General features: G+C 43.8%; 1 protein-coding gene across 4 annotated transcripts in view; it reads right to left on the reverse strand.

The window, feature by feature from the left end:
• Window positions 1–23,683, reverse strand: part of ADAM19 (ADAM metallopeptidase domain 19) — a 98,842-nt gene that overhangs the window by 66,098 nt on the left and 9,061 nt on the right. For all 4 annotated transcript variants that reach the window (XM_073994669.1, XM_005558386.4, XM_073994668.1 and 1 more), the window contains exon 3: window positions 21,500–21,570. Coding sequence is in view for 2 of the 4 variants with exons in the window: in XM_005558386.4 (XP_005558443.1) it covers window positions 21,500–21,570 (71 nt within the window). In the remaining 2 variants the exon portion in view is untranslated. The remainder of the gene's footprint in view (window positions 1–21,499; window positions 21,571–23,683) is intronic.

Raw genomic sequence — 23,683 nt, forward strand, 5'->3', positions numbered from 1 at the left:
TATGGTTTTACAGCCCCTAGGATATTAACTAGTTTTGTATCTCATTTAGCAATCTTATCTCAGCATTCCTTTTTTCACTGTTAAATACACACACACACCCACACAAACACATCTTAGTTTCCCTTATCTAATTTTAAACCAGTTTTATCATCTTGCTGGTTCCCCCATTAATTAGATAAATAAAACTTCGAGAAGAGCTCACCATGCATTTGTATAAAAAGTGTTTTCACGTGAGCCACAAAAACCCCCTCCATTTTCTAGACTGCAAAACGAACAGACTAATAATCACCGTCAGTATCACAGCGATGCTGAGGACCAAATGAGAAAATACTTTCAAATCCTAGCTCTTATAAGTAGTGTGAGTTCAGACTGGTCAGTAACTTCTCCATGCCTATGGTTTCTCATCATAAAAATGAGGAGAATGATAAAATCTACTTCACAGTGCTCCTGTAAGATGTTAGAATAGTGCCTGGCATATAGGAAGATCACATGACTATTCGTTAGATAAAATGAACAAATGTGAAAGAATTATTTGTAAAGTAGAACGTATTTGCGCTTTACAAATATTGCTATCATTTTCTCCAGCACTAGCTATATATACACGTGCCAAAATCTTGATCATTGTTAAATCTAGGTAATGGCTGTCTGAGGCTTATAATACTAGTCTCTCTCTTTTTGGGTTTATAAATTTTGACAATATTTTTTAACTAGCTGGGTGATACGGTGCAAGTCACAAACTACTGAGCCTCAGTTTCCCTTTCTATCAAACAGAAATGGCAATGCCCAGGACACACAGGTCCTGGAAAGTGTCTCTGAAAAGCAGAGTGCTATTCTAATGTCATGGCCTGCGCTAGTCTAGATTTGGGACAAAATAAATTCAGTGAGTAATGTTTTGTTTTCTAAGATGCTGAAAGACAAGCAGGGAAGAGACAGCTAGAGCTGCTTCAGAACCAAGATTTCTGCATCAGTGCTCATTCCACCTCTGACTCCAAAGGAATGGAAACAAACCAACGTGCCAAAGGCATGGCCCCAAAGCCAAATAAGGGACTGATGAGTCCAGGGGGCTGCAAGCAGACACATTCCTTTATGAGGGAACAGAAAGGCCAAGGAAGGGGGAACTTTGGAGGTTGCTCCGAGAGTAAAAAATTGGGACCTCCTCCTATTCCAGGGACTCCCTTGAATAAGCACCATCGTTGCCAGAGGAGCAGCTTTGGAAGCAACACTCCGAAGGCAAAATGGCGCCATCCAGAAGCCTGGCAAAAGGCCAACGCTACTCAGTATGTTTTCTTTAACTTCCTATTAAGGAAGTTTCCAAACAATGCGTTAAGTCAACACTCCCTTTCACCAACCACTTCCCATGACATCTTCTCCCAGTCCCCACAAGACCTGGCACCCTTCCGACTAGTTTCTGGTCCTGTGTTTTGCTATTACATTATATACCAAAGGATGTTTGGATGAGCACCACTGACTCCTCTGGCCAGCAGGGTCTTTACTTAACCCTCTTCAGGCCTCCCTCTTGGCTGCCTCTATGAAGATGGGTAACCTCTCTGCACAAATAGAGCTGACTTCTTGAGATCAGACAACTTAACTGGCAGGGACCTGAGGGGCCCTCAAAATGGCTCACCCAAGAAGAGTTCACAAATTTGTTTTCCAGTGTCCCGAATAGTCCATTATGTGTATTTGTTGAAACCAGATAAGAACAGTTCGGGGAAATGAGGTGCTACCTTTAGTATTTCTGAGAAAAATTTAAAAGCGAAAATGGTGAGTAGGAGCAACTTCTCTAGCAACCAGTTTTTGGTAAATAACCACAGTGTTTATCAGATTAGCCGATACCACAGAAAACCTGAAGGGAAAGACGGATGTAAGAGGGTATGAGGAGAGAGCTACATCATAAAGAAAAATGGTGTGGATAAGACACAGGGGAAATGAAGAGAAGGACCCTCTGAGATCACTGAAGCTGTGAGAATATGCTTAGAAAAACGGGAATAAGCGGACCACTCCCTGAAACTAACAAACAAACATAAAACAGGGAGGTGTAGGTGCTTAGCGCTTTTTAGGCTCTGATTAAATATCCCAGTAACTTTCAAAAACTTGTCCAATGTTTCTTAGCACACTAAGGCACAAACCACACCCAAAGCATAAGTCAAGGATGTCAGAACTTGGAAAGCCCTCCTAGATCATAGTGGATACCTATTGTCGGAGCCTGCCCAGCATCCGTGCCACCTTCCTGAGATAACAGTGGCCCGATTTGTATTTAAAGAAATACTCCCTTCTCATAGCATTGCTGACTAGGGCACCTGGAGTTGATCAAGGTCCCTGCCCTTGCCTGGCCAAATGAATGCTTCATGATATGCCTGGACAGTCAGATCTCATCTCGAAACTTCAAGATGATAGTACATGAAGGGACCATCTATTCATTCTGGGACCTCAACCTTTCCAAACCTTAGTTTTTCAACTTTTCCCTCATTCTATGCATTCCCCCATATCCTTTCCAAAAAGATTGTTTAGGAGAAGCGAGGGTTAGTGTGTAAGTTACAGAGTCTACCGCAATGAAACATTAGTTATATACCACCCTCTCTGCCCAACCCTGACCTCCACTTTCACAGATGGAAGAATCTGCAAAAGAGCAAAAGCAACTTGCCCAGCATCACACAGTTATATTTTGTTTCTAAACCCATCATCTCAATGAACTAGAGTAAGCTAAATGTCAGTGGTAGACAAGCCAAGAGTTGGGCCATCCAGACACACCCAGAAGGCAGAGAGAAAGGCTATTCATGCAATCTCATGAATAACTGCATATTAAGCAGTGTAATGTGGTACAAACTGCAGGCCACCTGGCATCGGGAGGCCAGAGTTTCTCACAGCTTGATTTCATCACTATTTGCTGGGGGTCCTTGGTCAAGATGCAGCACCTTTCCTGAGCATCAGGCCCTGCAGGCCGTGCATCTGCAAGTCCAGGCACTATGCTACAGGATGGGGCTTCAGCAGCCAATGAGGCAGGCCTAGGTTTCCTTTCCCTCTCCTGGCTTGGCACCTGCAGTTTCCAAGTGCTTGGCAAATGCTGACACCATGCATAGGGCAGGTGTAACTGTCTGGTCCCCAGAAGGCACTGTTTCACAGCTCATCTTCCTTCCTGGAACAGCTGCAAACCAGTGTGGTAATCAATTTCCAGTTTCTCCTAACAAGCTGTCTACACAGTTATGGAGAAGGGATGTGTATGTGCACGCATGCATGTGTGTGCGTGTGTGTGTGTATGTGTATGTGCGTGTGTGTGTGTTGTGAGCAGAGAGCAAGACCAGTCTGGGGATCAGGAACTAAGGATACTCACTCAACATGGCTGCCCTCCTTCTCCAAACCCATATTCCTATCACCATATCCCAGAGAGGCCAGTTTGACCTTTGCATTCTTACCCAAGCCCCAAATCTAGCATCAGTGAGTCAAGAGATAAAGAGCTTCTAGAATACAAAGAGCCTGACATTCCTCCCCACACTTAGATCACCCTTTTCCCCAGCACTCCAGTCTCCCTCCAAAGGAGTCCCTTTCCATGACTTGCCCTTCCCTTCCCCAGAAGGGAGCCCTTGGAAAAAGAAACCATGCTTGATATAATGCAGCCATTATAGCTCCTTGGCCCTTCTGGCCTTCTCCCCAGGGAGACTGATGCAAGAGGAGAAAATGTGGAGACTGCCAGTTTTCTGCAAGGAGGAAAGGGGGGAAGTGAGACACATGGGAGCCATGGAAGAAGCTGGAAAAGAGCCACAAGTACAGAAGTCATAAAGACCCCATTTCTCCTTCAACTGGCTGAGGAAAGTCCGGCCCAGCTCCACCTACTCAATGATATCATTGTTTTCAACAAAAGCCAGTTTCAGAATCCCTAGAGAGGTCCCCAGTGAAGCCTCAGCTGCTGGAATGGGCAGAGGTCTCACCAGTTCCTAAGAGATCAAGTGCTTAGAATTTTAGATAAGGAGGAAAATACAGAGAAAACCAGGGGAGGCACAGATTTTGCTTCTGCTGGGCCTGTAGGCGCTAGGGAAAGAGTACAGGATACTGCTTTTCACATAGGTTTTATTATTGCATCCCCATGATGATCCTGCCAAGTTGGTGACTAGGAATTATTACCTAGTCTAATTAGTCTATTGAGTCTAATTACCTATCCAATGAGAAAACTAAAGATCCAAGGAAAGAGGTGGCTTGTCCAAGGTCCCACCACAAGCTAAGGAAAAATCAAGGGACAGACACCACCCTTGCTATGGTTTGAATGTGTCCCCCCAAAAGCCTGTGTTGGAAACTTAATCCCCAATGCAACAGTGTTGGGAGGTAGACCTGATGAGGAGTGATTAGTCCATGAAGGCTCCACCCTAATGAATGGATTAATGCTGTTATAAAAGGGCTTGAGGCTGCAAGTGTGCTCTCTTGCTCTTTTTTTCATGTGCTCTCTTGCCCTTCTACCTTTCACCATGGGGTAACAGCAAGAAGGCCCTCAACAGATGCTGGTACCTTGATATTGGACTTCCCAGCTGGCAGAACTGTGAGAAACAGATTTCTTTTCTTTATAAGTGACCCAGTCTCTAGGATTCTGTTTTGCCAATGCAAAATGAATTAAGACAACTATCCTGCTACTTATTCAAGCTAGAAACTTTGGACTCTCCCTTGAAACCACCCTCTCCCTCAGCCCACATGCAACCCATTTCCCAGTTTCCATGATTCCACCCTATAAATATCTCTGGAATCTATCCTCTTCTCTTTATATCAGCTACCTCTTCCCTAAATTAGTCCTTCTCAAATGAATTTTGGATGCTGTCACTATGTGACTTTTAAAATATTCTTCATCTGCTTCCCATTGCCCTCGAGATAAAAGTCCAAACTCTTTAAGGTGCCTGCAAGGCCCTTTAAGGACTCACCTCTGCCTGCCTCACCAATTTCTTCTCATCATTTCCTTCCTCCTTCTCTCTGTTCTAACTATAGAGAACTTCTTTTCATTTTCAATGTCATTCTTGCCTTTGGGCCTTTGATCCTGTGATTTGTGCTGCTTGGCACATACTCGCTGTTGCATGAGCCAGCTCTGCCACACTCTCCACCACCACCACACTCCCCCTTTTCTTTACTTCCTCCTATAAGACTTCCCGTGCCCCCAGTCCAGGGGAAGTTCCCCTTCCCCATGTTCCTACAGTACCCTCTACTTCCTCCCTCCTAGCAAGCCCCACATTGTTCTGTAACTGTTTAATTATCTGTCCCCTCTTCTAAGTTCTAAGCCCCATGATGGCAGAGACTATTTTGATCACCACTGATTCTCCCAGGAATACCCAGGACCTATCCCAGTGCCTGCCACATAGTTGGCACTCACAATATTTGTTTAACGAAGGAAGAGAAGAAAAGAACGACGTAAATTAGGAATTCTCAATGAGTAGTCCAGAGCTCAAACCCAGTACACTGGGAAGAGACTTGCCAGAAAAGCCGGGGATTCTCTGACTCAATACCTGCCCCAGTTGAGTTTGTGCAAGACCTAGCAACTTGCCCCAGAGTACCCAAAAGACTACTCACTTAGTTTATTCAAGGGGTCAGCCAAAGGTCTGTGTATATCACTGAGTTCTAAATAAAGAAAAAGCAAACATTAATTGCTTAAAATCAAAAATATCTCCTGGGTGAAGTGTAAATGTAGTTTCATTTTCAGGACAGAATCTGTCCAGGGGCCACACTGTCAGCCTCCTCTCACTTTTCTCCAGGATAGTCATGCTCCATTGCCCAAGCACAAAGCATAAAGAGTAGGAAATATCCTCCAATTTCCAGAGAGCCTAGATGAAGAGCTTAGTCACATCCTCGGAGCTGGGAGAAAAGAGAGGGCCAAAAGGGCCTCTCCCAAATCCAAATGTATATCCATAAATCCATCTGCATCCCGCCCACCAGCCTTGCATCTCAGGAGGCTTCCCCATCTACAGAAGTTGTGAAGAAGCCATCACTGCCTTGCAATCCATGGGCTCCATCCACCAAGTACACCTCCATCCCCTTGGCTCGGCCCAAATTGTTCTTCAGTGGGGAGGGGTGGGAGGAAAGCTGCTTCTCTTCCAAGGTGTAGAAATACAGCCTAGCTTTAGAGTGCACTTCAAGCATGTTTCCTAGAAGTAGATCACCTACTTCCCTGACCACATGGGTCTACCTGAGGCAAGAGAACGCAACTCAAAGCCAAAAATGGGAGAATTAAAATATTGAGCTCTACGCCACTCAAATTCTCTGGTAGCCCACCAGTGAAGGAAAAGCAACCCGTTCTCCAACCTCAACATATCACTCTTCTGAATTCAAATGATTTGGCTAGTTAGGGATATTAAATTCCTAAAAGATTAGTAGCACTGTAGTTTTAGGTTCCCTTTGATCCAGACCAAACTTTTACACATTGTTTTCTCAGTCTGAATTCCTTTCTCATTCTCCATTCATCTCATCTCCCTCCCTCATCAAAAGCCTCCCTTCATTTTGCAAGACAATATTCCAAGTAACCCCCATTCGGGAAGGTTCCCCTCTTCCCCAGTCACAAATTCCCATTCCTCTTGCCTTCGCAGTACTTTACTTTCAATTCTACCATGTAAATTTGTAATCTGTCTTGGATTATGCTGTTGGCATGTTGTTTTCTCTCCCACAGAGTCTAAACTGCCAGAAGGTAAGAATATCCTGTTTTCATGCCTAATCTCTACAGCACCTAGCACAGGACTTTACATAGAGGTGCTTAATCAGTATCCCCTGAAATCAAGCTTGTAGAATGTTTGATTTAAAAGGCATATGAGGCATTTAAAACATAAAGTTTAAAAGGCAGATCTATCAACTAATGAATGGATTAACAAAATGTGGTATATCTATACAATGTAATACTACATAGCAATAAGAAGAAATACTGATACGTACTGCAACATGAATAAACCTCAAAAACATTACCCAAAGTGAAAATAGCCAGTCAAAAAGACCACATATTGTATAATCCCATTTACATGAAACATCCAGAATAAGTAAATCTAGAGACATCAGATTGCCAGCTTCACAGGACTGACGTGGGGTTGGGGAGAATGAAGAATGACTGTACTTGTTTTCTAGGACTACCTTAACAAAGTGTCACAAACCAAGTGGCTTAAAAGTTGGAAGTTCACTGCACTCCAGCCTGGGCGACAGAGCAAGACTCCGTCTCAAAAAAAAAAAAAAAAAAAAGTTGGAAGTTTATGTCACACAGTTCTTGAGGCTAAAAGTCCAAGATCAAGGTGTCATGCTCTCTATGCAGGTGCAAGGAAAGGGCTTATTCCAGGCCTCTCTCCTGGCTTCTGAGTTCCTTCGCTTGTGGTGGCATAACTCTAATCTTCACATGGCATTCTCCCAGAGTATGTGTCTGCTTCCAAACCTCCCCTTTCTAAAAGGACACCAGTCATGTTGGATTAGAGACCTGCCATACTCCAGTATGATCTCATCTTAACTAAATACATCCACAACTCAATTTCCAAATAAGGTCACTTTGAGGTACTAGGGATAAAGACTTCAACATATGAGTTTGAGTTTGGGGGGACACCATTCAACTCATAACACTGCTAATGTTTTCCTTTTGGAGTGGTGAAAATGTTCTAAAATTAGATAATGTCAATGGCTGCATGACTTTGTAAATATACTAAAACAGATAAAATTGTGTACTTTAAATGAGTGAACTATATGGTATGTGAGTTATATCTCAGCAAAGCTGTTTGAAAAAAAAAGACAAGAGAGTTTGGGTTTAAAGAGTCTGCCCAAGCTCAATAAATCAACTCAATGGTGTGTTTGGGAAAACAGGATCTCTCAACAAGGGTAGTGAGATATAAACTTGTAAAGAAGCCAAGGGCAACTTGCCTCTATATATCCATGTTACATGTAAATTCTCTTTGACTCAGTTGGGTATACAGTGATTCATAACATCATTCTCTCCACTCTGCATATTTGATAATTTTTCATTATAAGAAACTGTAAGAGTTAATCATGCATACACATAGAATATAATATCACACAGCCATGAAAATGATATGATAGTCTCTTCAATAAATGGTGGGAAAACTGGATATCCATATGCAGAAAAATAAAACTAAACCCCTATCTCTCACTGTATACAAAAATCAAATCAAAATGGATTAAAGACTTAAATCTAAGACCTCAGGCTGGGCACAGTAGTTCATGCCTGTAATCCCAGCACTTTGGGAGGCCGAGGCGGGCGGATCACCTGAGGTCAGGAGTTTCAGACCAGCCTGGTCAATATGGCAAAATCCTGTCTCTACTAAAAATACAAAAATTAGCTGGCGTGGTGGTGCACGCCTGTAATCCCAGCTACTCGGGAGGCTGAAACAGGAGAATCAATTGAACCAAGAAGGCAGAGGTTGCAATGAGCTGAGATCATGCCATTGCACTTCAGCCCTAAGCAACAAAGTGCGATTCTGTCCCCTCCCCGCAAAAAAAACTAAGACCTCAAACCATTAAACCACTACAAGAAAACATGGGGGAAATCTCCAGGACGTTCGTCCAGGCAAAATTTCTTGAGCAATACCCCACAAGCACAGGCAACCAAAGAAAAAATGGACAAATGGGATCACAACAAGTTAAAAAGCTTCTGAACAGCAAAGGATACAATCAACAAAGTGAACAGACAGCCCAAAGAATGGGAGAAAATATCTGCAAACCACCCATCTGACAAGGGCTTAATAACGAGACTATATAAGGAACTCACACAACTCTATAAGGAAAAAAAAGCCTAATAATTCAATCAAAAGATGGACAAAAGCTTTGAATAGACATTTCTCAAAAGAAGGCATAAAAATGGCAAACAAGCCTATGAAAAGGTGCTCAACATCACTGATCATCAGAGAAATGCAAATCAAAAGTACAACGAGCTGGGTGCTGTGACTCATGCCTGTAATCCCAGCACTTTGGGATGGATCATTTGAGGCCAGGAGTTTGAGAACAGCCTGGTCAACATGGCAAAACCCCATCTCTACTAAAAATACAAAATACAAAAAAATTAACCAGGTGTGGTGGCGTGCACCTATAGTCCTGGCTACTCAGGAGACTGAGGCACGAGAATCACTTGAACCCAGAAGGCGGAGGTTGCAGTGAGCCAAGATCGCACCACTGAACTCCAGCCTCGGGGACAGATCAAGACTCTGTCTCAAAAAACAAAACAAAACAAAACAAAACAAAAAAAACTACAATGAGATATCATCTCACCCAGTTGAAAGACAGGCAATAATAAATGCTGGTGAGGTGAGGATGTGGAGAAAAGGGAACCCTTGTGCACATTGTCGGTGGGAATATAAATTAGTACAACCACTATGTCATGCTACCATATGATCCAGCAATCCCACTGCTGGGTATAGACCCAAAAGAAAGGAAATGAGTGTGCCAGGCGCGGTGGCTCACGCCTGTAATCCTAGCACTTTGGGAGGCTGAGGCGGGTGGATTGCCTGAGCTCATGAGTTCGAGACCAGCCTGGGCAACAGGAGTTCGAGGCCAGCCTGAGCAACAAGGTGAAACCCCGTCTCTACTAAAAATACAAAAAGTTAGCCGGGCATGGTGGTGCACGCCTGTAATCCCAGCTACTCGGGAGGCTGAGACAGGAGAATCGCTTGAACCTGGGAGGCGGAGGTTGCAGTGAGCTGAGATTGTGCTATCGCACTCCAGCCTGGGTGACTGAGCGGGACTCCATCTCAACAAAAAAAGAAAAAAAGAAAGGAAATCAGTATACTGAAGACATATCTACACTCCTATGTTTGTTGCAGCAGAGTTCACAATAGCCAAGATTTGGAAGCAACCTAAGTCTCTATCTGGGATGAATGGATACAGAAAATGTGGTACATATACACAATGGAGTACCATTTTGCCATAAAAAAGAATGAGCTCCAGTCATTTGCAACAACATGGATGGAACTGGAGATCATTACGTTCAGCGAAATAAGCCAGGCACAGACATTGTAGGATCTAAAAATCAAAATAATTGAACTCATGGACAGAGACAGTGATGGTTACCAGAGGCTGGGAAGAGTGTAGTGGGGAGATGTAGATAGTTAGTGGGTACCAAAAAAAAAAAAAAATAGAAAGAATGAATAAGACCTATTATTTGATAGCACAACAAGGTGACCATCATCAATAACAATTTAACTGTACATTTTTAAATAAAGAGTATAATTGGACTGTTTGCAATGCCTGAGGGAATGGGTACCCTTGTCTTCATGATGTGCTTATTTCACATTGCATGTCTGTACCAAAACATCTCATGTACCCCATAAATACATACACTTACTATGTATGAACTCACGAAAATTAAAAATTAAAAAAGGAAAAAATAGAATTACTGAGACTTGTTTTATGGGCTACGAAGTCAGTAAAAATAAAACTTCTAATTAATTTTTTAAATATGATAAAGGTACATGGAGACATATTTATAATATACTCATAATGCAAAATGGTACATTCAACCTTTGGGGAGGTATCTGTTGTTGTATAAATGCAAAATGGTACATTCAGTCTTTAGAGAGGTATCTGTGGAGTGAGAGGTACAACTTGTCAAAATTTAAAAACGTTTTAATTATGTACTCCATAGGATCCTGTAACTCTACATCTAGGTATAGTCCTACAGAAATACTTGCAAATGTGCTTACAGGTTATGTACAATCCTATTACTAGGATTATTTGTAATAACAAGAAATCAGAAACCTAACTGTTAGTTAATAAGGAAATTAATAAATTTTGATTCATCCATTCAGTGGAATCCTATGTCACCATTAAAAAGAATGAAACAGGTCTATACACATGCACACGTATGTTTATTGCGGCACTATTCACAATAGCAAAGACTTGGAATCAACCCAAATGTCCATCAGTGACAGACTGGATTAAGAAAATGTGGCACATATACACCATGGAATACTATGCAGCCATAAAAAAGGATGAGTTTGTGTCCTTTGTGGGGACATGGATGCAGCTAGAAACCATCATTCTTAGCAAACTATCACAAGAACAGAAAACCAAACACCGCATATTCTCACTCATAGGTGGGAACTGAACAATGAGATCACTTGGACTCGGGAAGGGGAACATCACACACCGGGGCCTATCATGGGGAGGGGGGAGGGGGGAGGGATTGCATTGGGAGTCATACCTGATGTAAATGACGAGTTGATGGGTGCTGACGAGTTGATGGGTGCAGCACAGCAACATAGCACAAGTATACATATGTAACAAACCTGCACGTTATGCACATGTACCCTAGAACTTAAAGTATAATAATAAAAAATAATTAAAAAAAAAAGAAACAGGTCTATAAATGTGCTCATGTGGAAAGACACTGAAGACAAAAAATAAAAAAGCAAATTATAAAATAGTGTATCAAGTATGATACCATGCATTTAAAAACTCTATAACTTGTTTAATTTTTCTCTGAAGTTTTATTATGAAAAATGTCAAACATTCCAAAAAGTTCCATGTAAAATCTTTTAAATGTTTTCATAATGCCCATGCTATATTTTCAAGTGAAAAAAAAAATAGGTTACAAAACCAAGAATACAGTATGACCTCATTTGTATATAAATATACATAGGGATTTTTAAATCTACATAAAATACTAAGTTCATGGTAAATGCTCACTCCCTCAATGCCAGTTGTTGTTATCTGGAGGTAAGCAGCCTGATGATAAAGGGATCCCCAAACTCAAGCACTCCTGACTTCTTCCAAGTCCACAGCTTCCCTTAGTTCGGATAAGGGTCCATCTAAGGCCAACAGGGCAGTTGACAGCTTCCTCCCATTCATTTTACCCCGTGCTCCTGCTGAAGAGCAGCCAGGAGAAATAAGCTTGAGACAAAAGAAAACCGTGGACATCCTTCCTGGCTGCACTGGCTGCGGCTCCCTGGAAGGAGAGCCGGAACCAGTGGACAAATCCCAACCTCATATTGGACAGTTCAGGGCCTCATCTGATTCTGCAGGCACAGAAGAGAGGTACAGTTTGGCCCACTGGAGAACACTGCAAAGCAGTGTTTTCGAGACACAATTAGGTCAAACTGGGCATCACTGGAGAGCAGAAGTAATTTCCTCCCAGGGGCAATGGATTTTAAGGTCAACCCTTCTTAATTACATTTGGAAACCAGCTCAGGGGAATTCCCTCTGACTTCATTCTTAAATGTTTTTCTGACCCTGGAAAACACAAATAACAGTGTCTATTTATTGTGCTCTCATAGTGCACCAGGCACCCTGTAAATCCTTTAAAAGCATTACGTTATTGAATTCCACACACATCCTATGAGGTTATTATCCCCATCACGTAGATGAGAAAACTGAGACTCCCAAAGGTTGAGCGACTTGACAAAGCTTATACCTCCAGGTAGTGCAAGGAGCCAAGCTTGGGATCCACACCTGCCTGGATTACACTATCACATTACACTGACATGAAAATTCTAACCAGGGCCTGGGAAGGGTAGGAGGAAAGGGAAGGGGGAGAGTAGAATAGTGGAGAAGAAATGCCAGTGCTAACCAAAGAAGAGACCAAAGCATACTGAGCCAGGACTATGCATCTGAGAGGCAATATACTGCCCCTGTTAAAAGCCTGGACTTGGGAGTCAAACAGATCTAGCTTCACATCCTGGCCCTGCCCTTCCCACCCACATGACTTTGAGCAAGTCACACTGCTCCACACCTCAGGGTCCCCATCTGCCAAATAGGGCTAATACAGGAATCTACTCTTCACTGGTTGGTTGTAACAAGAGAATGAGATGACCCAGGTAAATACCAGAGTACAATGCCTGTTATACAGGCATCTCTTACATTTTAGCTATCACCATTTATTAATACGTGACAATCATTCCTAGTTATCCTCAGCCAGAAGTTCCCTAAGGGCAGACAGAGCATCAGAGAACATGACCCGGAACTTAGGTAATGTAGATAAGCAATAACCACACAGATTATTGCTCAATATGTTTTTTTCTCTTGTCATTTTCATGCTTGAAGAAAGCTGCAAGGGCCACACATCACGACTGGCATCCCCAAAACACCTGAAAATATTTCTTCTGGACTTTGCATTAATACAAATTAGCATGTATTGAAAACCTGCTTGTTATGTGCCAGACGTTGTACTAAGCACATTGTAATACATTATCTCCTAACCTCACAAACCCTGTGTGTGTGTTTCCTGGGGCCAGTGTGTAATAAATTGTCACAAATTTGGTGGCTTCAAACAACAGAAAATTGTTTTCACACAGCGGGAGAGGTCAGAAGAATGAAATCGGTATTATTGGGCCAAAATCAAGGGGTCAGCAGGGCTGCACACCCTCTGGGAGAATCTGTTCCTTGCCTCTTCCAGCTTCTCCTTGGCTCGTGGCTGCACCACTCTAATCTCTGCCTCTGTGGCCACATCACTGTCTCCTGTTCTGTCTGTAGTCAAATCTCCTTCTGCCTCCCTCTTACAAATATATTTGCCATTGTATTTAGGGCCCATCCAGGTAATCCAAGATAACCTTCCCATCTCAAGATCTTTAACTTTGTCGTTGTTGTTGTTGTTGTTTGAGACGGAGTCTCAGAGTCTCGCTCTGTCACTCAGGCTGGAGTGCAGTGGTGTGATCTCGGCTCACTGCAGCCTCTGCCTTCCGGGCTCAAGTGATTCTTCTTTACTGCAACCTGTTTTATCAGCAAGGTTTTTATAACCTTTTTTTCTTTCTTCTTCTTCTTCTTCTTTTTTTTTTTTTTTTTTTTGAGATAGAGTCTCGCTCTATCGCCCAGGCTGGAGTGCAGTGGCACAATCTCGGCTCACTGCACCTCCACCTCCTGGGTTCAAGCAATTTTTCTGCCTCAACCTCCCGAGTAGCTGGGATTACAGGGGTGTGTACCACCACGCCCAGCTAATTTTTGTATTTTTAGTAGAGACTGGGTTTCACCATATTGATCAGGTTGGTCTCGAACTCCTGACCTCAGGTGATCCACCTGCCTTGGCCTCCCAAAGTGCTGGGATTACAGGCGTGAGCCACCATGCCCGGCCTCAAGATCTTTAACTTAATCACATCTGCAAAGATTCTGCCACATGTTTCAGGGATTAGAATGTGGTTATTGTTGGAGGGGAGAGGGCACATTTTTTAGCCTTCCACACCCTGCAATGAAGGTATCAATGTCTCTATTTTCTATGCAAGTGCTATAATGTAGTAAGAGGCAGGCAGGCCTGAGTTTGACTCCTGGCTATGCCCAATACTGGGTAAATTACTTAAACTCCTGTGCTTGAGTTTCATTACAAAATGCAGACAATATCTCATTCAAAGGGTTGCCATGAGGATTCAATAAGACACTGTGTGAAGTGCCTTTTCCGAGGTATCCATTCTCAGCAAATGCTCACAAAGCAGTGAGTATTATTATTATTTGAGACAGCATCTAGCTCTGTCAACCAGGCTAGAGTGTGGTGGTATGATCTCAGCTCACTGCAACCTCCACCTCCTGGGCTCAAAAGATCCTCCCACCCCAGCTTCCTGAGTAGCTGGGACTACAGGCATGTGCCACCATGCCTGGCTGATTTTTGTGGGGGGTTTTGTTTGATTGGTTGGTTAGTTTTGGTAGAGATAGGGTTTTGCCGCATTGCCCAGGCTGGTCTCGAACTCCTGAGCTCGAGCGATCCACCCGCTTCAGCCTCCCAAAGTGCTAGGATTACAGGCATGAGCCACTGCACCTGGCCAAGTAGTATTACTATGAATACAGATGAAGAAGTAAAACTTAGAAGGCAAGTGACGTACCAAAAACCACCCAACCAGGAAGTGTCAGTATCTGGAATTGAACTGGGGTCTCTGGGACCAAAGTCCAAATCTGTTCTACTCTATGGATTAGGATGTTTAAAGCTTGTGTGCACATGGTTTTCAGAATCAACACACCTAGGCTATTTCAATTTTGGATGCACTCTGATACTTCAGGCAAGTGTATCATGAAGCTGCATCCCTTCAGATCACCAGGCTTATTACTGAGTCTGAGCTTAAGCAATGGACCCTAAGAAAGTGATATCATGTTTCCAACAATTTAGAAATAATGGCATCTTAGTCCATTCAGGCTGCTATAACAAAACAGCATAACCTGGGTAGCAAATAAGCAACAAATTTACTTCTCACAGTTCTAGAGTCTGGGAAGTCCAAGATCAAGGGATCAGCAGATTTGGGGTCTGGTGAGGGCCCTCTCTCCGTTCATAGATAGTAGCTGCTAGCCATGTCTTCACCTGGTGGAAAAGGTGAGCTAATTCTCTGGGGTCTCTTCTATCAGGGCCCCAATCCTATTCATGAGAGCAGAGCCCTCATAAACGAATCATCTCCAAAAGGCCCCACCTCCTAATACCATCACCTTGGGGACTAGGATTTCAATGTAAGAATTTGAAGGGAGACAGAAACATTCAGTACATTGCAAATGGAGACCCTGCTTATGCAGGGGTGGGGTTGAGAGTTTGGCTTATACAAAAATCACATCAGACTGGCTGGCAATCCATTTGTTCTGCAACTCCAGGCATTTGGGAATTGCAAATGAAATCATTCTCAGTCTACAAAGCTACAATTAGAAACTACATCTCAAACAGGACTACCAGGACTCTCTGGGACGACGTGCCTAGCACAGCACTTGGAATTTAAATCCACTCATGCATTCACTGCCTTCAGCGTCAACACAGCAGGGTTAAACCAGTTCTTGATACTTCCAAAGAACATTTGAAGAAAATTTCAGACACCACAGGCAGCTCTCATCAAATTCTGGTGTCCCCACCCATTCATCTAACTGTTTCCTCAGCACCCGTCTCCCTGGGTTATACAACCTTAGCCACGGGGAATGGGGAGTACAGCTGCAAGCAGAGTTTGGAAAAACATTTTGAATACTTTAGATCTGCCAAATACTTGGTTAAAAAAATGATATCCTTTAATTTCTTGAGCCATGTGTATTTTAAGTGCAATGTAATCCATATGTCTATGACTCATTTAAATGCAACTCAGTGAAGCATGGTTTACTAAGAGCATTGGGATACCATCTAAGCCTTTCTAAGCTGCTCTTTGATCCAGGAAATTGAATTCTGCCAACAACAAATGAAGCTCCTGACAGGAGAGGGTCAAAGAGAGCTGTCCTTTATCTTAGGTAAGATGTTAAAGTCTACTCTTGACCCGGGAGGAAGCTGGGAGGGTGGAGGTGGGGAGAGCTCCACTGCCTAAGTGGTATTCAGGGCTCTGCTTTGGGTCTGCTACTATTTCTACCAGGCCTCCTTGAAAAACAAGCGCAGGAATAGGAGATGGCAACTAATCTGCCCTGTGTGTTGCTGAAAAATTCCCTTCCTGCCTGCTAATTCTGCCCTTCTTCAATTCCACCAATGTTATGCAATCCAAATTGTATAATGGACTTGAGGAAAAACGAGAATGTTAGGGAGCTAGATTACTCCATTAGCACTGAATGACTGTTAATTTTCCAGACTGTAGTTTGATTTCCAGAACAACAAAAGCCTTCTCCTTCCCTGTGATATCACTGAAGGACTGATAAGAAGTTAGGGATAGGAAGAAAGATTAAAGAGGGAGGTAATGATGGGTATTAAAATCAGTAAACCTCTAAAGGCCAAATTCTGCCTTGACAATTGCTGTTCCCCAGGTGGTTTGGAGGTCGATATACTCACAAAAGAAAACAAACACCCATTCTTATTAACTAAACTTGAGCAAATAGGATCTCTTTAGCTAACTGGGCTGGAGCACAAATGGATGGGGGGAGACCAAAGGACGGCTCTCCCTTTCTCAAGCCATCGTCATTTGGACTTGAGGAAGGACAGTCTACCCAAGAGATGAGAGTCCTAGAATGTGTTTAAGATACTAGAAGACAGAAGCATATGGCCAAAGAGCCTCTGGGCAAAGTGCCTACTAGTTGAGCTGTTCATTTGCTTTTGAAGGTGATCTTGGAATAGAGTGATCCTGCTCACTAGTAATGTGGCCCAGTGAGCATCCAGGAATCTGGCCGAGCAATTCAGTGTGCCCTCCTTTTGGGAAAAAGCCAAGAAAGGACAGGAGACAGCGCCAGGGTTCACATAGCCCTGTTCATCTCCCTGGATGCCTGTAGCTAACTAAGGAGGATTCCATTTGATTTCAGCAAACAAGTTTTTGTCAAATATGGGTTCCTGGGTTGGTGAGGTAGTCTCAGGACATGGAGAGAAGAACGTGGAGAAAAAATACGGATTAATGCTCAAATCTGTTGTGCAAACAGCAGTCTGTAAGCTCTGCTCTGTAGTTTCCCTTCTTGTATTTTCTGTTGCCTGAACTGCCAGGTTCTGACCTAGAAGTTCATCCCCAACTTCAAGGTCCCGTGATTTGGGACACCTTTTTCCTTTATCCCACTGCCCACTATTTCCCAGGATGTCTCCAAAGTAGAGCAAATTTCCTGGGGCAGAGACTTCTCTTGTGTTTTTCTACTCACACAGCGTGCTTTAAAGAGGTAGTGCAGGAAGAGCCTTCCGAGCCTAGAGCCTATCCGGGGCCAAAATCTGCATTTCACAGATGAGAAAGCTGAGGCTCAGGGGAGCTGGCTGGCTTGTTGACCAATTCCACATCATCTGTCTCTGAGGTCAATGCTATGTCCACCGTGCCACACTGCCTCAATCACTAGTTTCTCCAAACAACAGCTAGGCACCAATCTTGGCAAATTATGTGATTACAAGTGTATATAAATATTAAACAATGTAATATATACTTTATTAGAGCAGAGGACTGTCTTCATGACATCCAATTGAGTTCAAAAAAGGAAATGCTGGAGCAATATGTCTGGCATAATCTCATTTCTGCTCCTCCCTCCTCAACAAAAATAGCAGCTTCTGTGTGACTGTGTCTGTATGTGATTGTGTCTGTGAGGATTCATGTGCACGTTCTTGTACGCATAGAAAAGGTCCAGGGTTTGCTCACCAAACAACAGTGGATTTTCCTTGTTGGGGGGGAAACTTTCATTCTTTTGTTTATTCGGAATTGCTACATGTTTTACAATAAGCATGATTTGCTTTGGCAATTTAAAAACAATGAACAAGAAATAATCACAGCAACCTTAAGCTTGGAATACCAACAAGGCACTCTGCTAGGTCCTTCACCTGTACCATCTCATTTCATCCCCCCTGTGGCTCTGTGACATGGGACCATAATTAAACCCCAGATGCACAAGCTGAGGCTTAAAGAGGCTACAAGGTAGTAAGTGGCGGAGCCAGGATCTGAACACAGGAATAACCGACACAAAAGGAATGCTCAGATTATCCCTAAAGGGTCATAGTTTCTCACCTGCACTCAATAGAAAAAAAGAAAGTGTGCCTCTCACGGATGTCATCGGTTTATCCTGAGTTGCTTCAAAGCAGAGAAAGGCTGCCGGCTGCCGTGCTATTGTAGGACACCTCAGTGTGTCTGCCGCCTGAGCTGAAGCTCCCTTTGCTGTGTTCCCCCTCCTCTCCTGGCCCATGCCCCATGCCTTTCCATCCTCACCATTCTTGGCAATCTCTCCATGTGTGAATTCCATTAAAGGCTTGCTCACTGCTATTTTGGGCCATGCATTAACACGTGGGCTTTGATTTGATGGGAGAAGGCCAGACACGGCAGGATGATGAAAAAGAAATTTAAAAGGTCCTCTCCCTCCCCCCAGAGTCCCAGAAGCCCTTGCTCACTGCTCCTGGGAGACCTGAGAATCCAGTGTATGGGGAAATGTACAGATGGAGAGTGGAAACCTTCATCATCTATTAGGGCCTTTGAACGTGGCTGTTCCCTCTCCTTGGAATTGTCATCTCTCAGCTGCCCACATGGCTCACTCCATCACCTCCTTCAGGTCTTGGCTCAAATATCAGTTCACCTGCAAGGCCTTCCCTGACTGCCATTCAGAAACAGCAGCTCCCGTTCCACCTCCACACTCCTCTGGCCCCACTCCCTCTGTTCCTCTGTCTCGTGCACAGCACCCATCACCTGACAGACGGTGCACTCACTTGTCTGCTTACCACTTCCCACTAGAATAGAAGCTCCATAAAGGCTGAACTGTTTTATTCCCAGCTTTATCCCCAGTACCTGCACTGGTGCCTGAACTATCACAGAGGCACAGTAGATTTTAAAAAATGAATATGTTGGTCAAGGAGGTTGAGAACCAGAGGCTGAGAAATGGCTTGGCCCAGGGCCTAGTTTCCCCCAAATATCATGAGATTATAGAAACTGCAACACAGTGATTTGAAAAATTAGAAAATCATCTCCCCCACTCCAAAGCTGTTTTGAATCCGGACTCGCACGCACCATGAATGAGAAGGCTTTGGGAAATAAACACACTAGGAAGTCGTGTGCAGTTGGAGTTCCGCTCACTAACACATGTTCAAAACAAAAAGCCCAATTTGGATGAAAATAGCAGGAAGCCGTCCCCCAGGGACACCTGGTGAGGTCATATTGCTTGGCTCTGCTGCTTCCATTTTTACCAACTCTGCTGCCTTCTGCCAACTCAAGGAGGCCAGGAACCACATCCAGCCCCATGCGGCTCAATGGGAAACGAGAGCTGCTCTCGGAAAAGCAGATGCTAGAACCACAGCCACGGGTTCTCCTCTGGAGCCTGTGTGGGACAATAAAAATCCCAACAGTGGCTGGTCACTCACCATGCGCTCTGCAAGCACTTCCTGCACTTCACCTCATTTATCTTCACAATCATCCCACGAGGCTGGCCTTATTACCCTCATTTTATAGACAAGGACGCTGAAGTTCCAAAAGATTCAGCCATTTGCCCTGGGTCACATTCTGTAACTCCAGACTCACACCAAGAATACACATGATCCTAGTTTCAGCTCTTGCATTTACCTGCTGGGTGGCCTCGGACAAAGGCCTATCCCTCTCTGAATCAAAATTTCTGCATCTGTAATTTCAGAGTCTTCTAAGATCTTTCCATTCAGTGTTTTCTAAGGCATCTTCCTGCTTTAACTTCCTATGGTCTCTAGCAAATGTTTCAAAATAGGAGGGAAGGAGAGAGGCTTGAGTCCTGGGACTCCTGCTTGGCCAGAGACCAACTCCTAAAGATTTTCCCACAACACCAACACTATCACTTGGGCTGACCAGAGGAAGCTGAAGGGCCACAGGCTCTACTGGGGGCAGAACAGGAGAGATTAGACACAGGCAACAACAGGGAACACTTAGACTAGGGCTAATAGGCTGGGGCCATGAGAAACAAAGGCAGGCCCCTGAAGAACAAATCCTCTAAGGGCCTTTTCTTGAAGGACCAAAGGAAGACAACGCAAGGAAAAATCCAGGGCTAATAGTTGCTGCACTGTCTGGGGATGCAGCTGGCCAGGTCTATTCCAGGGACAACAGAGAGAAGAAACACAGCCTGAACTGGCTTTACTCTCAAGAGGAGAGAAACAAAAATGACTGTGGTCCCCATCTTTCTGGCTTCCCGCGGCCACCATGTCCTGGAGGCAGAGGAAGGATGTGGATGAAGCATCACCACTGCACAAGCTGCGAGTTGTATTTTAACCATACTCGGGACACCACTCATCCTCCTTTGCAAGTGCCCAAAAAGCCCAAATTTGGAATAAATTATATTCTCCCTTTCCACCCAAGCCTAAAAGTCATTCCCATCCTTTTGTATACAGGAAGGTCCTTCTTCATCCTTTTCTTGGCAGTGATGCATTTGATTACTCATTGGTTTCCAGGGGGTTGTGGAGGCTGCCAAGAGGAGACAGGCAGCTCTCCAAGCCATGCGGCCTTATCTGCGACGTCTGTGTGGCAAAACAAAAAGTGGGATGGTCGGTGGGGAAATACCAAAGGTTTTCAGAGTCCCTCGGCCAAGTAAGGAGAGCTCTTCACAGCTAAGTAGATGGGGAATGGCCAAAGAATGGGCCACAGACATAGTCATGCCTTGTGCCCATTCACCTCCTCCCTTAAATGAATCCAGATATGACTGCGTCTGATGGCCAATCAATGCACAAGTGCCTCTGAGTCAGGCTACCACCCAAGATGAATGGGGTTAGGAAGATGGAAGAGCCGGGCCCGACGAAGCCAGGAGACTGTTGACAATGCCCTATTGGCAAAATCTCAGATGCAGCTGACACAGAACACATGGAACGATCTGAGTCTGAGGCGCCAAGCCCCAGCACACCCCTGCTTTGCTCGCTCCTCTCTGCTGTTTTCCTCTAATTTCCTTCATTTCCTGCCACGCACTGGGCTGGCGCTAGTAAGGCAGCTGCCGAAGACCTCCGGTCCATCCACTCCCTTAATCTCACACATACACAGACCTCTGTGTGCCCACAGTGAACTCCAGGGACCCCTGAAATACTGCCTAAGGAAATTTTAGCAACACATTTAGCAGTCCAGCAATCTCACATCAAGTCAAGAGGCTGTGGAAAGCTTCATGACTTTGCAAGATGCTGCCTGAAAGGAACCAAGGACTGAGAGCTTGGGGTCACTCCATTAACTGCTTCCTTCCAGAACAGCGACACCTGCGTCCGGCATTGACACAGACGTTATTTGTTTCATTTTAGACAAAGGAGGAGTCCACTTACTCATTCTTCTCCAGGTCCAGGATCAGTTCTCGCCCCTCAGCCATTACCCTGAGCTCAGCTTTGAGTGGATGCTAAAAGCAACAACAAAATAATGTCAGTTCCTAAAACCCGGCACCCAGGCTCCCAGAGTCAGGCACAGCCTCTAGCACAGTGCTCAGACATTGATCCACAGGAAGTGAACGAGCAAAGGTCAATTGCATTTCCAGCCTACATGTAAAACGACCTCAATCCCAGAATGACCCAAATCCTTCCCCCATCTGCTTTCTCCTGAAAGGCATAGGGAAGAAACTCCAGGCTGCAATGTGGTGTAAGTGTATGTATGTGGTGCAGTGAAGGGAAACACTGGAAAACACAATCTCTAGCAGTAAATGTCCTGCAGAGTCAGATCTGGATTCAAGCGCTGGCTCTGACACCGGCAGCTGTGTGAAGTCAGACATGTTGCTTAGCCTCCCCACATCTCAGTTTCTTCATGTATGATACAGAGATAGTAATAGTCAATTTGATGGGGATCTTGTAAGGACTGAGTGAGATAATGAGCATAAATAATGTATCACAGTGCCCGGCACACGGCAAGCCATGATACATGTTGCCTATTATCTTGTAAAATACTAGGGAATCCTCTTCGTAGTGGGTGTTCTTATTTTATTTTGACTCTTAGTTTGGAAAACCCCAATCATCTCAGAGGAAGCAACTAAGAGATCCTCAAATTAAGGTTTTATAGGCCAAAAAGTAGATACATTTTACACATAAGCAGTTTGGTGGTGACTACAGGTGCTACACACCCAGAACGGATCACTTAACATATACCAGTGGTTGATAAGCACAAAAACTATGTTCAACATCACTAATAAACCACCTCTCTCCACCTCCAGAAAAAAAAAATTAATAATAAGGTACCTTGAAAAACATCAAAGTGCCAGAGGTTATCTAAAACTCTAAATCACAATGCACAATGCCCACTGTAAAGTGGGCACTTGCAATCCCTACCACTGAGAATTTAAACCGACGGCAACTCTCTGAAAGATAACATGACAGTATGCACCGAGAGTTTAAAAATGTTTAGACTCGGCCGGGCACAGTGGTACACGCCCGTAATCCCAGCACTTTGGGAGGCTGAGGCAGGCAGAGCAGGAGTTTGAGACCAGCCTGGCCAACATGGTGAAACCCTGTCTCTACCAAAAATACAAAAATTAGCCAGGCATGGGGTGGGCACCTGTGATCCCAGCTACTCAGGAGGCTGAGGCAATTGCTTGAACCTGGGAGGCGAAGGTTGCCGTGAGCTGAAATCGCGCCACTGCACTCCAGCCTAGGTGACAGAGCGAGACACTGTCTCAAAAAAAAAAAAAAAGTTTAGACTCAGGAATGTGAGGCTGTTTGAAAGGAATAAAAGGAGGCACAAGCAAAGGTTTGTATAGAAGGATATTTATTACTTATAATAATGAATAATGGGCTGGGAGCAGTGGCTCACGCCTGTAATCCCAGCACTTTGGGAGGCCGAGACGAGTGGATCACTTGAGGTCAAGAGTTCAAGACCAGCCTGATCAACATGGTGAAACCCCATCTCTACTAAAAATACAAAAATTAGCTGGGCATGGTGGTGCACACCTATAGTTCTAGCTGTTCAGGAGGCTGAGGCAGGAGAATCCCTTGAACCTGGGAAGCAGAGGTTGCAGTGGGCCAAGATCATGCCACTGCACACTCCAGCCTGGGTGACAGAGCAAGACTCTGTCTCAAAAATAAATAAATAAATAAAATAAAAGTAATGAATAATGAAATGTAACCTAACTGTCCTAAATATAACCTGTTAGAGAATGGTTAAATAAATGATGATCCATTCATATGACAGAACACTGAATGATCATTAAAAGCAGCAACTTTAAGTAGTTGTTAAATTATTGACAAAATGTACACTATAATCGCTAGTCATAAAACCTCAAAATAAAACACTGAATGTTTTATTTAAATACACTTTGCAAAGGGAAAACTGTAAAGAGAAGTAAGCCTAAAGGTTACCATACTTACTCTAGGCAACAGGATCATGAGTTAATTTTGTTTTCTTCTGCACATCTTTCCACATTTTTATAGTTGCTTTCAGAGTTTAAGAAAATAACTTTTATTAATCTCTTTTTACCTTATTATTGTGGAAAATTTCAAAGAAATTTAAAAACCAAGTCATAATAAACC

Source organism: Macaca fascicularis, chromosome 6, assembly GCF_037993035.2.
Source record: "Macaca fascicularis isolate 582-1 chromosome 6, T2T-MFA8v1.1".
Taxonomy (NCBI): Eukaryota; Metazoa; Chordata; class Mammalia; order Primates; family Cercopithecidae; genus Macaca; species Macaca fascicularis.